The sequence below is a fragment of the Dermochelys coriacea genome, chromosome 23 (assembly GCF_009764565.3).
Source record: "Dermochelys coriacea isolate rDerCor1 chromosome 23, rDerCor1.pri.v4, whole genome shotgun sequence".
NCBI classification, from domain to species: Eukaryota; Metazoa; Chordata; order Testudines; family Dermochelyidae; genus Dermochelys; species Dermochelys coriacea.
The window spans coordinates 3,715,499-3,731,824 of NC_050090.1; the positions used below are offsets into that span (position 1 = coordinate 3,715,499).

Consider the following 16,326-nt stretch of genomic DNA (forward strand, 5'->3'; position numbering starts at 1 on the left):
GTCTTCGATCCACGTCTTGGGAGCTGCTGCTTAATCTGGTTGTGGAAGTCCTGAACTACAGTGGTTCCCAAACTTTTCCAGACCCTGACTCCATTTGAGCTCCCCTCCTGGTAATGGGATCTGCTGGCTGGGGGGAGAAGGGGGCCTGCTCTGCTCTCACCCTGGACAGCAGCGGCTCCCATGTCTTGCAGGGTTGAGCCCGGCATCCTCGCCCGGGTATTGTGGCCTGGTGCACATAGCCTCAGTGCTGCTTGGGTTTGGCCCATCCGTCGTCCCTCTGAAGATGGAGACAGCGGGGTGAACAGGTCAGATTTTATTGGCATTGTGACCTAGCACATGGGGTCGAAACGCCACTCCGGTTTGGCCCATGGATGACCCAAATGGCTCCCAAAGGTAATGGGCATTGCATCACGACCCACTTAACTACTGTGAATTGGGCACGTTTAACTTGATCACAAATTGCTGTTTTGTAAGTAACCAAGGGAAGGGAGGCCATAGAACTGGAGAGAAATGCTAGCATTCCAGGATATGGTGGGAAATCCGGAGTTGTCTGTGGATTTGAAGGACAGCTGATCACGCTAATTCAGCGGGTTAGGCAGGCCAGGACAGGCCAGTCCTCGCTCTTACACAGCGGGGAACTTGTGGACAAAGCAGTGCTGTTAACTTCCAATAGCCCTGACACCACTTGCGTGTTTGAGTTGCTAACTCACCAGCCACAGAGCAGGGTGTCTTTGGGATATGAGCATTGGTTTAACACAGTCTGTCGGGTTGTGGTCCACAGAACAGGCCTGCCCAGTGCTTGGGCCAACGAAGTTGCCCAAATAGGTTGGTAATTAAGGGTTTGGGAGAGTTGCATCCTTCCACTGGCTCCCCCTTCTCCATTGCATCAAACATAAGATGCTTGTGTTCATTCTCAAAGCCCTTTATGGCCTATCATAGAAGATTAGGGTTGGAAGAGACCTCACCTAGTCCAAACCCCTGCTCAAAGCAGGACCAACACCAACTAAATCGTTCCAGCCAAGGCTTTGTCAAGCCGGGCCTTAAAAACCTGTAAGGATGGGTTACCTAGGGAGGTGGTGGAATCTCCATTTCAGTGCTTCACCACCCTACTAGTGAAACAGTGTTTCCTAATATCCAACCTAGACCTTCCCCCACTGCAACTTGAGACCATTGCTGCTGCTTCTGTCATCTGCCACCACTGAGAACAGCCGAGCTTCATCCTGTCTCTATCCCTTAACTGTCTTCTATAGTTCGGTATGGAGAAGTTAACTCCTGCCTCCAATTGGCCCCTGGCGCCAGCTGCCCATTTGTGAAATTCTCAAACATGCACCTTTGTGCTCTCGTCCATGCTTCCCCGTGTGCTTGGGAGGAGCTCTCTATAAACATCTGCCCGATTTAACGTCCCTCCGATCCCTCCTTCAAACTCCTTTTCCAGGAGGCCTACAGACAAATCGACCCTGGTTGGGCCGCTGGAGCGATGAGACCACTGGCTGCTATGCAGAGCTGTGTTGTTGTCTTGTTTCCTTGTACCCCCCCCATCAGTCTGTGTGTCTGTTTCTTGTCTTGCACTCAGATTGTCGGCCCTTCGGTGTCCTGCTCCCCACTGGGCGTGATTGGTGCTGTCTTCTCAGACAGGTGCAGTTGGCATAAAAGAGGGGGTGGGGAGACTGAGAGCTTCTCCAGCAGTTTCTGACAAACCAGGAAGAGGCTGAGCGCCGTACAGATGGGGACGTGCTGCGCTCCTCATGTTAGCGACTCCGGCAATTGGGCAGGCACCCTGTTTTGTGGCCCTTAAACCTGGGGCTGGGGGGGGAGGGTTGGTTTAGCCCAGTGTAGGGGTGTTGATTGTTTATACCCAGACCCCCCAGGAGCAAGTGTCCCCCTTGCTGTGCTAGGCAAAGTCTTTCCAGTGAGTCTCTGCATACTCTTGACCTTCCTTCAGTAAATAGCTGGGGCATGAATGGCAGAGTTTGGAACATGCCACTGCTCATTTGAATGTATATTTGCACTTTTTGTTCGGTGTTTGTCCAGTGCCTGGCACAATGGGGTTCTTCTCCTAGGCCCTACAATAATACAGGATAAGGCAGGATGGGACTCCTAGGCGCTCTGATAATATGAGAGTCGGGAAGGGGGCATCTCATGAAGAACCGCTGGCCTCTTTCCAAAACTTCCATGTGCCTTATTGCCCCTGTGTTCTCTCCATGCTGTGTGGCAGCCCTAGAGTGCTTGGCTGCCCTTCCTGCTGGACAGTGCAATGCCAGCCAGGCCTCCGATACCAGCCTCTCTGTTGAAAATCAGCTCCGTCCTTCTCTAGCGAGTTGTCATCTCATGGCTTTTCTTTCTGTCCCTCCCTTTGTCCTCAGCTAGTAACTGGCTGGCGCTTTAAGAAGAGACCGGGCATTGACAGTCTGTTTCAGCAGCTGGCGCTGCACTATGAAATAGTCATCTTTACATCTGAGACAGGCATGGTGAGTGCTGTGGTGCCGGGGGGGGGTCCTGTGCCCCACTGGGCATGATCAGTGCTGTCTTCTCAGACAGGTGCAGCTGGCATGCCCTGGATAAAAGAGGGGGTGGGGAGACTGAGAGCTTCTCCAGCAGTTTCTGACAGACCAGGAAGAGGCTGAGCGGCGTACAGATGGGGACGTGCTGCACTCCTCATGTTAGCGACTCCGGCAATTGGGCAGGCACCCTGTTTTGTGGCCCTTAAACCTGGGGCTGGGGGGGGGGGGGTTGGTTTAGCCCAGTGTAGGGGTGTTGATTGTTTATACCCAGATCCCCCAGGAGCAAGTGCCCCCCTTGCTGTGCTAGGCAAAGTCTTTCCAGTGAGTCTCCGCATACTCTTGACCTTCCTTCAGTAAATAGCTGGGGCATGAATGGCAGAGTTTGGAACATGCCACTGCTCATTTGAATGTATATAGACCCCATCTTCTCCATCAACCTGTTGAATTGGGGCTATTGCCGTGCTAATTTGGTGGGACTGTCTGCGAGAAGGGGGTGTGTTCGCATCCATAGGGCAAAAAACCCTGCCCTTGTTGGAACCTACTGAGGAAACAGCATGCATCTGGCCAGCCGTGCTGCCCTCAAAGTATGTCAAGGGAATGGCTGGCTCATGCTGAGATCCAGCATAGCTTCCCCTTTGGTGCACTGGGGGGGTGGATTCCTGCAGGCTGCCCCAGCAAAATGCACCAGCTTCACGAGAAATGTCTGAACCCAAGTCCACAACCGGGCACTCCCGAACTTGAGTGTGCACAGCCACGGGGTGCCTCTCTGTTAGTCTTTAAGGTGCCACAAGTACTCCTTCTCTGTCTCCAGAATAATTAAATGCCCCATTCATCGTTGCCCGTAATATTTGTGTGAATTGTGGGCTAGGGAGATGCCAACTTTTGTGGGGTGTGCTGGAGACCGTGGTAATTACTAACCTTTGACTAACTGTGCCTTGTTCCTCTCAGTGTTCCTGACCAATGCTGTTTCTAGCCTCCTCCCTGGTGCATGTGTTTCTTGTGTTGCTACTGCCAAACTTGGTCTTCTGTGACATCAAGGTGCATGATGAATTTGGGGGTGTATCAGGGCGACCAAAAAGTGTGTCTGTTTGCTTTGTGTACATCTGGAAGAAATGCCATTAGTAACGTTGGTCAGGAATTTTCTATCTGATGGAAAATGCCCTTTTCGCAAAATGGAAATTTTCCATGGGTAAATTTCTATTTTACCCCCAAAAATGTGATTGCTTTCTGTTGGGAAAATCAGAACCATGGCTCTCCAATTGCTCATATTGTGTCAGTTTCACATGCTGCCTCCAAAAGCTGAAATTTTTTTGCTTTGGTTTTCTAAAATGCACTTTTTCTGGAAATCCCTTCCCAGGAAAAATGGCACCTTTTTGACCCCATTCAGGATGAGTTTTTTCCCAAAACTATTACATTTTTCACAGGAAGATATTTCCATTTTCCAGCCAGCTGTATGCATCAGGTTGTCCCTGACTTCTGAAACCTGTGCCTGATTTTCTTTAGCTTCACATACCTACATGCTACTACTCAGAAGCTCTGTTGCTGACTCCTTATGTTTTTCAAGGTGTCTCTATGAGGGAAGAGCTGTGGATGTATTTAAACCTGCAGAGTTGTCTGGTGCAGGCTTAAATACACCCTTAAATCACCCCTCTTCTTTCTCCTCCAGACGGCATTTCCCCTCATTGACAGTGTGGACCCTCACGGATTCATCTCCTATCGGCTTTTCCGAGATGCCACCCGTTACATGGATGGACACCATGTTAAGGTATCTTTACTGGGGGTTCTGGCTTGAATAGTTTCACCGCTTCCTAGTGCGGGAGATCCCAAAATAATCTCAGAACACATCTGTGCTGGAGCGAGCAGGAAACTGACCAGGTCTGAATGCTTCATGTGTTTTGTGGTTAACGTGCTGCTTTCAGACCTTTGCCTGTCTATCCTGATATCACCTTGCCCTCTAGCTCTGCCGATGTCCCCTCAGTCCTGTCCTGCCGCTTCCCCAGGTTGTTCCAGTCTTGGACTAATCTCGGACACAGCTCTGCCAGTCAACTTCAGCCTGTGGTCTCTCCCCATCAGAGGCTCACGGTGCCGCGTTTTGTGTTGTGATCCTCAACAGCTAAAAAGTGCGTGCATCTGAGCCTCTGTGCCAGCCCTTCATCCCTGTGGAAGCATACAGCAAAAAAGCTCTTTACAGCCTTTACTTGAGAAAGCTGTAACCTGCTGAGCTGGGATGAAGGAGTCATCCCCATCCAAGGGTATGATAGAGGCAGAAGTAGCAGCAAAGTCTTCCATTGCCCCTGGCGCTTGCTGGGGGAAGTGGTTGAAAGGGAAATGGAGTCTCCTTCAGTGAGTAACCCCAGCTTCGTGCAGACGTGACCCCGTCTAGCTCTGAGTCACGTCTGCTGACTTCACCGATGCAAATTCTAGAGTGTGTCTGTCAGAGAATGTGACCGTTCTGGCTTTGAAAGGTGACCGGTGGCAGGGGGCGCATACTGGGTTTGTGCCCTTTGATACACAAGGAAAACCTCTAGGGGACTTTGTTTTCTAGTTGTTTTCGTACACTGGGGCTTCTTGACATGAGGACTCCTAGGGTATGTCTACACTTCGCTGCAGGGCAAACTGTGGGGATGTGAATTACAAAACACGCTGAAGTATAGTGCTGATATTGCGGGTGGGAACTAAAAGGTACCTGGTTTGCACTAATGTAGTCCTCTACATTAATGCAAACTAGGTACCTTTTAGTTCGTGCTGGGGGTAGCTAGAGTGTAATACTTCAGTGTGCTCTGCAGTTTACACTCCCCGCATGGTCTGAAGTGTAGACAAGACCATAATCTCGGGAAAATTAATCAAATGAACGAATCCACTTTAAATTCACACCTTTTGTTAAACTGCATTACCTCCCTGTGTGGGCAATCTCACTCAGAATTAGTGGCCTTAAATTGGTTGACCTTAATTTTAGTTTGGAAGCGAATTAAGATGAAAAGAATTCAAGTTCCGTTACGTCTGAATAAAAACATCCATGTGGGTGGAGCCCTGAGCAGATACAAAAGTGCAGACCTGCATCCGATCCGCGAAGATGGCAAACAATACAACCGCATCCGCGGAGGCAAAGATCCATGGATAAAGAGTGGATTTCCAGGGCTGTACAAATGGGTGTGATGCAATTTAGCTAATCCACCTAAAAGATAATTGGGATTAATTTTTCTGGATGGCCTCATGTAGACAAACTCTCTGGTTCTGTCTGCTCTCCAAGACCCGGCAGAGAACTGGCAAACTGATGACGTTGCAGATGCCAAAGAAACGATGCCAGATTCAGAGGCGAAAGTGACTTTTGTATCAGATGTTTAAAACTTTGTTTGAGACAGTGCCAGTAAACTCAAACACTCGAGAGAACCCCTGTCTTTCCAGCTGAATAGCTCCTCATCCACCCTTCTTTGTCATCCAGCACAATCAAGGGACGATCAGGCTTAATATTTCCAGCTTTAAAAATGAGAAGAATTGCGAGGGGGGGAGGAAGGGCAGGTAAAGGAGAAAAATGGGGGGGAAACTCAATTCGTTCCCTTGTGCAGGTCACGTTTAAAAGAAAGACAGCTGCTCTGAGCTTTGCTCTTTCAGCATGATGAAGCTCCCTGCCTGATGGTGCTAGATTATTACCAAACCTCCAAGCGCTTTCCCTTGACTGACTTGATGCATTGGTTGTGTTTAACAAGAGGCCCCTCTCAGCTGTCAGCCATCCAGAAACATGCTGTATGTTAATTTCAGTTTGTCTCGGCGGCTGGTGTGCGGGGGTGGAGGGGGGGCCTTCCTGCACTTTGCTCTGTCCTCCAGTGAGTGATGGTACGTACAGCATCTGCCTTGTTGCCGCAGTAGCATAATGCGAATAGGGAGACGATCCGTGACAGCCTTGCCTTCTCTGACCTGTGCGTGTGCAACTCGGGGTGTCTGAATACAGCAGAAGGCTTGGTTCTCTGCGACTTCTAGACACGCGTGCCCAACTGCCTGGGTGGACATTAAAACTCTCCCAGGCAGGGTAGACCCCTTTTGGGATGTAGGCAGCTTGAAATTCAGAGCTGCTCTGTACTTTTTCCCTCTCTGAGCACGGTAGTGTTAGCCTTGGGTCCCCATGTGATGCCACGCCCGCTCATCCATGAAATGGTCCCATATCGCCTTTGCATCTAGGCAGCGCTCTGCCCGTGAAAAGCTGCCCTCTCTTTCCCCAGCCCTGGCCTCGTGCGCTGTAATTCGAGCACCTCTGTCCACACTCCACAATAGAGCACTTTGCTATGGACCTTCTGTCTCTCTTCCCCCCTGCACACGCCCACCCTCCCTCCCTCTCACCTCCCATCTGCTGTCCTGGGGTGGGCAGAGCGTCCTTTTCTCTCAGGGCAGCTCTCTCTGTGTTTTGATTGTTTGTGGATTTTGGAGGGGGCGGGACAGTTTTGCAAGGAGCAGCCCTGCTGTTCCATCCAGGATGTCGCTGCTTTAGCTTGCTGGTACCGTAACCGGGATTCGTTTCCCAGCGGGACGTTTTTGTTTATGACTGGAATATTGCAGGGGAGGGGACAGGGCAAAAAGTGTGTAAATCAGATCTGGAGGCTGTGTAGTGGCACTGCCCTGTTCACTGCTGGTACTACCCTCCCCCCCCCCCCAAAAATCTGGGTTAACTCGGCTCTTAAATCTGTTGACCTGTTGTCACTTCTGTGCAGTTACCAGCCCTATGTGCAGCGATTTGATGCTGCGAAGCACATGGTGAATATACATCGCTCCCCACTACCAGTTCTAGCAGGGAATGCAGACCCCTGCAGCAATCATATGCCCCCTGCCTCCCTCCCCACCCCCCGGCCGCCTTCCAGTGTATTTAGCAAGGTCATGCAATGATCCAGACACTGGGTATGGGGGAGGCAGTGCAGCCGAAGTGGATAGTACACTGGTTTGGGACTTGAGGCCTGGGTTCAGTCCCTGGCTCTGCCACCAACCCCCTGGGTAAGTTGCTGCTCTCTGCCTCAGTTTCCCCATCTGTAAAATGGAGGCCAATGATGCCAGTATCCTTGGTGAAGCACTTTAAGATCTACGGATGGAAAGTGCTAGAGAAGAACTAGTGGTTGCTGTTGGATTCCTGGCCTTCTGCAACAATATGCCACAGGTTGCTCTTTTGTTCCGGCTTCACCAGCCTTTACACGACCCCTCAATCATTCTCATTATGGGATGGAGAAGAAGGGTCTGACTAGCTTCCGTTTTGCCCTTCAAGCTTACAGATCCCACTCTGTGCAGACCCGTGTCCACTCAGAGTTGTGCTAGGCAGTACGGAATTCTGTCAGGTCTTCACTGGGCCCAGGACAAGTTGCTGATTTTCAAACCGCTCTTTAGGTCTGGACCCACATGGTAGCCAAAACACCTGAATCCTCCTGTTCAGGAGAAGGGCTGCAGTGGAGGGGTTGGGGGGGGAGAGGGGATGGAAGCACAGCCTAGGCTGGGCGGGGGGAGATCTGTCTCCCAGGCGCTCCCTGCCATGCCCTGTGGTGCCAGCTGTGTCAGGTTCTGGGCTTTGGAGAGCGCAGGTTTCAGCATCTGTCCCGTGTCCCTGCGTCCAGGATATTTCCTGCCTGAACAGAGACCCCGCCAAGGTGGTGGTGGTGGACTGCAAGAAGGAAGCGTTCCGCCTGCAGCCTTTCAACGGCATGGCGCTGAAGAAATGGGACGGCAGCTCCGACGACAGGACCCTCTTTGACCTCGCCGCCTTCCTGAAGAGTAAGGGGGGGGGGAGTATCCCTCTGCCAAGGGCTGCTGCTGGGGCAGGGGGCGCTTGGCGATGAAATCTGACCGAATTATTGCTTGATAAGGCCATGGGACAGTTACAGGAGCAGCTCCTGCCACCTGGCTCAGGGATTGACCCATTCCTGTATGGGAGGGAACACTGGGCTTATATCTGGAAAGTCCAGGAGTTTACTCCCCTCCCCTCCCCGGGACCGAGGGGCCCACTAGTGTCGCAGCTGCACCCTACATTTCTGTAGAGAGCGGGTCTCTCTGGGCCTCCCTCCTGGGAATGGGCAGCATTTCAGAGAGGGGCCTAGACAGAGGCGCCAGAACAAGGGGGCCAAGGCCACTTTTCGCCACAAGTCTGCCCCCCTGCCCTTCCCCTGAGGCCCTGCCCCCCAGCTAAGCTGGAAAGCGGGTAGCTGTGGGGAGCTGCAGATCCTCCACCTGCCCAGCGTGGGGGGCCTAAGAGCAGCCCCCAGCTCATGTCCCTGCCCCTGGGCCCCCAGCCCAGGGCAGGTGTTGGGTCTGTGGCTCCCCACAGCTGCCTGGGCAGCTCTTACCGTGGCCCGGCTGCGGCTCTTCGGCCCCCGAGGCCCCACCGCCAGGCCGGAAGCCGGAGCAAGATCAGGGTAAGAGCCACATGGGGAGCCGTGGACCCTCCACCGGCCCTGGGTGGGTGCCCCGGGGCGTGGGGACACAGGCTGGTGGCTGCTCTTGGGGGGGGCCCCCCAATCTAGGCAGGTGGAGGGACCTGGGCTTCCTGGCCTGGCTCCAGCTTCTGGCTTGGCTGGGGGCGGGGGCTCAGGGGAAGAGGTGGGGCAGGGGCGGGGTCACAGAGGGGATGGGGCCTCGTAGCCCTCCTGCATTTAGGAACAATCCGTCGTTCCTGCGTCTAGACCCTCTGACCCCCAGCAGGAACTCAGTGCTGCTTATACGCACGCAGTGCAGAATCCCTGCCTCCCGGACTGGCTTTGTTTGACATGTTCGCACACCCATGCTCAGCCTCTCCTTCCCTGCCTCTCATTGCCCGACAGCTATTGCCTTGAGTGGGGTCGAGGATGTCAGAACGGTGCTGGAGAACTACTCGATGGAAGATGACCCGCTGGAAGCATTTAAACGCAGGCAGTCTCAGCTGGAACAGGTAAGGGCGCTGGTTTCGTGGCTCCTGCCACCCCGGCTCAGGCTGCAGCACCAGAAGGCAGGGGGCAGCGTGGAGTCTGTCCTCAGAGCCTTGGAGGGAGAGATGTTGTTTGTACTACAACAGTGTATTCCAGTAACAAGGTCGGGGCCCCTTTGTGCCGATGCTGCACAGATAGAAGAGCCCTGGCCCCACAGAGCTTAGTCTAAATAGACAAAGATGCAGCAAGGGTAAGAGAGGGGCCTTGAGAGCAGGGCAGGTTCCTACTCACCAGTCACGTGGAAAAGAAATGTGAGTGTCTTGGTTTTTCTCTGTTAAAACATAGCAAGATCTCCCTCCCGCTTGCTTGTGGTGAGCTATACCACAGCTGTGAGCGCTATGGAAACCCTAGACAGATGTGTCGGTGGTGGGGAAGGACCAGCAATGCGAGGGGGTGGTGCAGGTGGGAGCACTGGCTTCGGAGGCTGCTCTGCACGCAGGTATCGTATTGGCTTGGCAACTTACCGGAATCAGCCCTCCCGAAATAAGTACCTTGCTACTAAGCTAACTGCATCCACACTAAGGGTTGTCCCGCTTTAACGATAGCTGTGTCGGAATCAATGTAGTCGTTACATTCGTCATGATAAAGCCCTAGCTTTTCATCAGTAGATCTCAGAGAGCTTTACAAAGGAGATCGGGTATTGTACACATGGGGAAACTGAGGTATGGAGCAGGGAAGTGACTTGCCCAAGGCCAGCCAGCAGCAGAGCTGGGAGTAGAAGCCAACGTTCCCACAAGCCCCTCAGCTGTATTTCACCTGTCAGGCTCACCATGATGCTGAGCATATCAGTGACAGGCTCACCTGTGTGTAATTCACATGTGCTCACTCGCATCTCAGCCTGGCTGGGGGGTGTGCTGCTAAGAGCCATCACTTCCCGTTGAATGTTGGTGCAATGCTGTGTCGTTTGTGCATCGCCTGTGGAAGGCTGGGCTGGGGCCGAAAGCACAGGGGTGGCAATCGGATCTTGAGCCTGTTCCCACCGCTGACACCAACTCCTTGTGGGAATTTGGACGATCACTTCACCTCCCTGGCTGAAATCACTCCTGAGTCACCCCCCGGTACTGTGGCATAGGCAGGGCTCAGTGGCTGATAGCGGAAGGTTCAAAGGAAGCCCTCAGCTCGGTGCTGTCGGGCTGTGTGGGGTTGGGAGCACACCCCAGTAACGCAGGTTTTGTGTCCTTCCCTGTGTGTGCAGGAGGAACAGCAGCGGCTCGCCGACCTGTCCAAGAACAAGAAGCAGCAGCTTTTCCTGGGCTCCCTGGCAAGCCGGCTATGGCCTCGGTCCAAGCAACAGTGACTCTCTCCTGTGCAGCCCCACCCGTTTGTGGACTGTCAGAGCAGTGTGGTCTGGGGGCGGGCTTCCAGCAATGGCATCCTATTTACAAGGCCTCCAGAACTGCCTTCAGACTTGGCCCTTTCCAGACCCCGTCTGCGGGGTGGAGAGCCGGCAGGCAGAGATTCCCGCACCGGCTCTGCGGTGGCCTAGTGGCGTCTGTGTGTCTGCAGAGAAATGGACTTCTCTCAGTACAAATAAGGGTGCGGGGGGGAGGGTCAGTCCCTAATTAGCTTCTAGATCTCACCCCCCCCCGCCCATATTGTGTTTCCTTCAGACGAGAGAGAGGACCACGCTGCTCCTGTTGGCGTGAATGGAAATGGTGGTACGCACGCTTCAAATAAAGGGTCATCTTTTTACAGGCGGCTCCTGCAACGCGTCCCTGCTTTGCACTTCCCACTTAGTCGTGGATGGGGGTAGGAGGTGGTGTCTAAAGCCACTGCTGCTCTGTGTGGGAGGGGCAATTGATTATTTCGGTCACTACAAGAGGGCACCCACCTTAGGCCCATCAGGGTTTGCCAAGGACCAGTGTAGCTGGGGCCACAAACCCTGTTTTGAAAGGGCTGCGGGAGGGAGGTGATGCACAGATTGTCCAGTCCCTCAGCGCGAGGGGAGCAAGCTGCCCCGATGATCTGCACCCTGGCAGACAGGAGGGCAGGGGTGTCTGGCCACACACACTGGGACAATATAGAAACGAGGGGCGAATGGCAGTGAACCTATAAAATGCACCTTCAGCTTGAGGCCATCTGGCCCTCCCATTTTGGGGCTAAGTGTGACCCCTGCCTGTCCAGGGGTCAGACTACAGACTGTCACTGAGGCCTTCTGCCCTCTGTTGGAGCGGTCATCTACATACCCCGGTGAGCAGAGAATTCCTGAGATCCTCTTCCGTTTCCTTTCAACGTTCCTTCCCCGCACCCAGCCCCCTGTCTTGCTAGGGGAAGGTTTAGGTAGCACCCTCCCACCTCTTGTCTGACATCCGTTTCCCCACGACTCATCCCTTCCCCAACTGCGCTGAGCTTTCCCACTCCAGAGCCGGGATTCCCAGCGCCGGGATTACCTGCTCCTTGTTAAACAGATTGGCTTCAATCTGTGTTTTGGTGCATGGGGGGGGGGGGGGTGAGGACTCGGGCAGACTGGCCACCAACCCCTCCAGCAAGGTCTATGAGTGTGTGAGGCTGGAGCAGCCTTGTGTTTGTCCTAAACGTAATTGTAAACTCTAAACGCCAAGGGGCTTCTAACGACAATAATAAACCCACCGTAGATTTGGAGCCAAAAAAGCATGTGTTTGAATTTTTAAGTGAGATTCTTGGGGTTTTTTTTATGATCCCTTCCTGAAGTTGGAAGGAAATGACCGGAAGCAACTGACAGCCTCCTGTGTTTAGAGTCTGTCATCGCTTGGGATGGGGACTTTTTTGAAAGGAAACAGATGGGAAAGGACAGTTCCAAGTGTGGTGAATCCCTGTGTGCTAGAGTTGCCTGATGCAGGTTAAAATCACAGTTGTGGAAGCGGCTGGAAGAGGAGTGTTCCTGTTTTGATTCAGGAAAACGGATCCTTGTTCCTATCCCAAGACCAAGGATGGATGTAAACAGGAAAGTAAACAGATTGGGATGAGCAGACGCAATGTTTCCTTAATCTGGTGGGATTGGTTCACTCTGATTCCAGTTCAGGCAGGCTCTGCCGGCTAGAACTGAGATTGCTGCATGGTACGTGCTGGCATCACACGGACGCCTGGCAGGTAACTGGCTTTCAGCAATCCAGGGTTAGATCTCGGCACCGCACCAGAGCGAAATTTACCAGCCCACCTACTCAATCTGCTGGTGCAGCTGGGAAGTCGATTGATACTTTATTCACCCGTCAGAATAATTTCCTCGCCTCCCCACTTTGTCCCATCCCGTTTGTTAACGGGATTAACATAATTCAGGGGTTGAATGTAACATTTGCCTTTTCTTTCCACTGCTTAGCCCAAGGGAGTGGGTGAGCTGTGATAAGCCATCTCTCCTTGCATGCCTTCACACCCCCCCCCGCCATATTAACACAGCCCCCTTGCCCTCCCCCATGACTCAGCTGTCCCGTTTCCCTCAGCAAGGGTTAGTTAATTCAGCCCGTGATCTCCCCTTGCCGTTTTTTTTGTTGTTTCCTCATTCTTCGTAGAAAGAATAAGAAGAAATAAAAGGCACTTCCCGTCAGGAACTGAGCCTAGATCTTTTCCCACACTTGCCTCCAGCCAACAAAACAAACAGCAAGGCAGGAGCAACCAGTCATCCTGCCTTGGCAGGGGCTGATGGGGAGGGTGTAGATAAGCAACTGAGTTGTTTTGAACATAAACAGGACACGGGCCTGTAATGCCGCCTGGTTCTCTCAGAGGTGCTGTATTTAGAAAAGCTGCCCCCCGGGGTGGCGGGGGGAATGCTGAACAAGTTTGGGCTGTTGGTTTGGGGTTTTTTTTTTCTCCCCCTTCTCCAGGGTGGAAGGAGGAAGCAGATGCATCTGTAGGAGATAGAGGGAGTAAAGTTTTGGTTACTCCAGCCTGCCCTTCGGCTCCTGCGGTCAGCTGATCTCTTCCACATCCCAGGAATGGATCCCTGCATTCAAATCCCTGGCAGCCTCAGCTTCCCAGGTAGACATGGGGGCTGGGGGTGGCCAGCGGACAGGGAGGTGCCCAGATCCCACGACAATCCAACTCCTTTAGGGCCCTTGGAGAGATCCCTGTTCCTGTTGTGTCAGGGGAAGGAGGAGGGGATTGGAAGTAGCCAGAAGATCAACTCTGGTTCTGCTGGAGGGTTCCTTGGATGCTTGAGAGATGGACTACGAGCTTTCTCCCTCCTTAACGGGAGGAGGAGATGTACTGAATCTTCACCAGTGCGAGCCTTTCTGCTGAAATCTCCCCTGCAGCCCCACGCCCCCCAGCCCTGTGTTGGTGTATTGGGGTGAGCTCTCAGGGCGAGGGGAGAGCACCCTCTACTGAGCCTCTCACACTGCTTCCTGCAGCCCAGCCCAGCCCCCCCAGCTGGTAGGGGGGGAGAATCCAGCCGGAGCGGTTCACTCGGCACACTTCAGCTGTCGCCGCGTGCCCGGCTGCTCTAAGGCCGTTCCGCAGGAGAGATCCCGCTTCTCAGATCTCCTGCCCGGAGAGCTGGTTGGGACTTGGTGTAGATGTTTACGGTAGCGCCGAGACAGCACGGACCAATACCCCCCTCCCCCACCCGTGGGGGTGAAAAGGGGGTCACGGACTTGGCCCCTGGTGCTGCCGCCCCCCCCCCAAATCAATTGATTGATTAAAAATCGAGCTAGGCTGCTGAGCTCAGGGCATTTGCCCCGTGCAACAGGTGCCACTGCCAGGCCACCTGCTATCCGTGACAGGCGCTGCCCGGGGGATCCCTTCCCTAAAGCGCTTCCAGCGTAACCAGACAAAGGTCAGGAGGGGAGACCGAGGCATGGAGCAGGTTTGTGACTTGCCCATGGTCGGCCAGCAAGCCACAAATAGAACCCAGGCGTCCTGGGCTCCAACTAAGTGCCCCGCCCACTGGGCCACGCTTCCCCGCTGCTGGGGTACAGCCAAGCAACTTGCTTGCCCCAGTGGCTCCCCCATTCCTCTTCCTTTCCTGCCTCTCACTGGGGCTTGAGATGCTGCTGTGTGTAGAGCCCGGGCGTGACATTTGCCAGGGCCGCTAAGTCCTGCCAGCTCCGTGTTATCCTCCCCCTGGAGCAGCCGCTTCTCAGCAGTTGAGGTGCTGCTGTCTGGGGGCCTGGATTACCTGGGGTGCTTCAACTGAGCTCTGGCCGGCAGGGAGCCCCCGGCACGTGGGTCCTGCTGTCCCGTAAGGCCGCAGTGCCGAAAGGCTTTGGGATCGTGCCCACGATTAGTGCAAGGAGCCGCCTCCTCCCTCCCAGCAGGAGGGCAGGAAGGAAGCGCGTTCTGGGCACCAGGGCTCAGAGCAAGGGAAAAGTGCCAGCCCCCAGGTTCACATGATCTCAGCACTTGGCCATTCATGCAGTGGGACAGGCCCCGGGCCAGGCGGCCACATGAGCAGGGCGGGAGGGTGTGAATCGGCTGGCGGGGTGGAGTGTCGGGGGGAAGTGCTACTGCATTCCCCCAGGTCTGTGCGGGGCATGCGGCCGGTGCCCTGCGGCTATGCCCTCCGTTGTGCAGGTAGGAGCGCTGAGCAGTGAGGGGAACGCAACCACCTCTGGCTAGGCCAGAAAAGAGTGGCATCCATCAGTGCCCCATGTGACCAGCAGCCCTCCTGATAGCACCTACCAGGCTCACCCCAGATTGGGGGCCCCATCGTACCAGGCACTGCACCACCCCTCACTGAGATCACAGCCTCCATTGTGCCAGGCGCTTCACATACACCCCACCAGGATAGGGGCCACCTCTCCTTCACAGACATCTAGTGAGAGAAAATCCCTGTCCCAAAGAGCTTAGTCTGAGTAGACAAGGTGTGAGGGGAAACCGAGGCACAGAGTGGGAACAGGACTTGCAGCAGCTCAGAGCCGGGTATAGAACCCATATCTCCTGCTGCCCATAGCACTGGGCTGCCCCACTGCTCCTTTTGATGCTTTCATGTTTGCTCATTTAGGGGGCCTTCCTTTTCAGCCTGCAGCTCCTATGAGCATCCATTGGAGCAGTGCGGGGCCAGCACCTCTGGATGCCAGCCCCAAGCTGTCCCCCGGCAGCTGTCTTGGAAAGGTGAGACGTAAATGGCTGGATGCTGCCAGCAGCCTGGGTTTCCCTGCAGCCAGGTCGCATGGGAATGAGCCTCACGCTTGACTCCCTTGCCATGTATTTACATACCCATCCTCTCTGCTTTAGGAAGGGAAGGTTGGAGGCCAGCAGCTCTATGGGGGCAGAGTTAAGGCTGTTCGGGTATCTTAGTTGCAAATATTTAGCCTGTTAGATGTTTGGGGATTGCTTGTTAATTTCATTTGGAATTTCTTGTTTCTTTCTTTTTTTATTTTTTTGATGATTTTCTCTCTCTCTCTCTCCCTTTTGGCTACTTCCAGCGTGTCTTAGAAGGCTTTCGCCGCCATCAATCCCTGACCTCTGCTCTCAGTGCTGTTAGCAATAGTCTGGCGGAGATGTTTGAGGCTCTGCAAGGAGGTAGCATGGGCTGGCGGACTGGTGGTCAGGACTGCCCTGTTCTGTTCGCAGTTTTGCTGCTGTGTCACCTTCGCCAGATCCCCCCTCGCCTCTGTGCCTTGGTTTCCCCACCCGTAAAATGAGACATTTCATCCTTGGAAATTGCTTTGAGATCTGCAGATGCACAGAGCTAGGGGATGGAGGTGGCATTCCCTTGTGCTCTGCCATCTGTCTGTCAGTCTGTCCATCTGTCCGTCTCCACCTCTTGTCTTATATTTAGCTTGTCAGCTTTTTGGGGCAGGGAATACCTTTCTGGTCTGTGTTTGTACAGCGCCTGGGATACTGGGCTCCGGGTGCATGACTGGGGCTCCTAGGTGCTGCTTTGATATACATAATAGCATTAAAAATGTACAGTGCCTTTCACACTGGGGTGCCTAGATGCTACTGTCATAAATCAAATAGCATTACAAATGTACAGC

General features: G+C 53.8%; 1 protein-coding gene across 5 annotated transcripts in view; it reads left to right on the top strand.

Moving 5' to 3' along the window:
• TIMM50 (translocase of inner mitochondrial membrane 50) overlaps positions 1 to 11,132 on the top strand; it is a 47,594-nt gene extending 36,462 nt beyond the window's left edge. For all 5 annotated transcript variants that reach the window (XM_038382011.2, XM_043501627.1, XM_043501630.1 and 2 more), the window contains 5 exons: positions 2,364 to 2,468; positions 4,168 to 4,266; positions 8,090 to 8,246; positions 9,290 to 9,396; positions 10,629 to 11,132. In XM_038382011.2, coding sequence (XP_038237939.1) covers positions 2,364 to 2,468; positions 4,168 to 4,266; positions 8,090 to 8,246; positions 9,290 to 9,396; positions 10,629 to 10,730 — 570 coding nt within the window. In that variant the 3' untranslated portion in view covers positions 10,731 to 11,132. The remainder of the gene's footprint in view (positions 1 to 2,363; positions 2,469 to 4,167; positions 4,267 to 8,089; positions 8,247 to 9,289; positions 9,397 to 10,628) is intronic.
• The last annotated feature ends 5,194 nt before the right edge of the window (positions 11,133 to 16,326 follow it).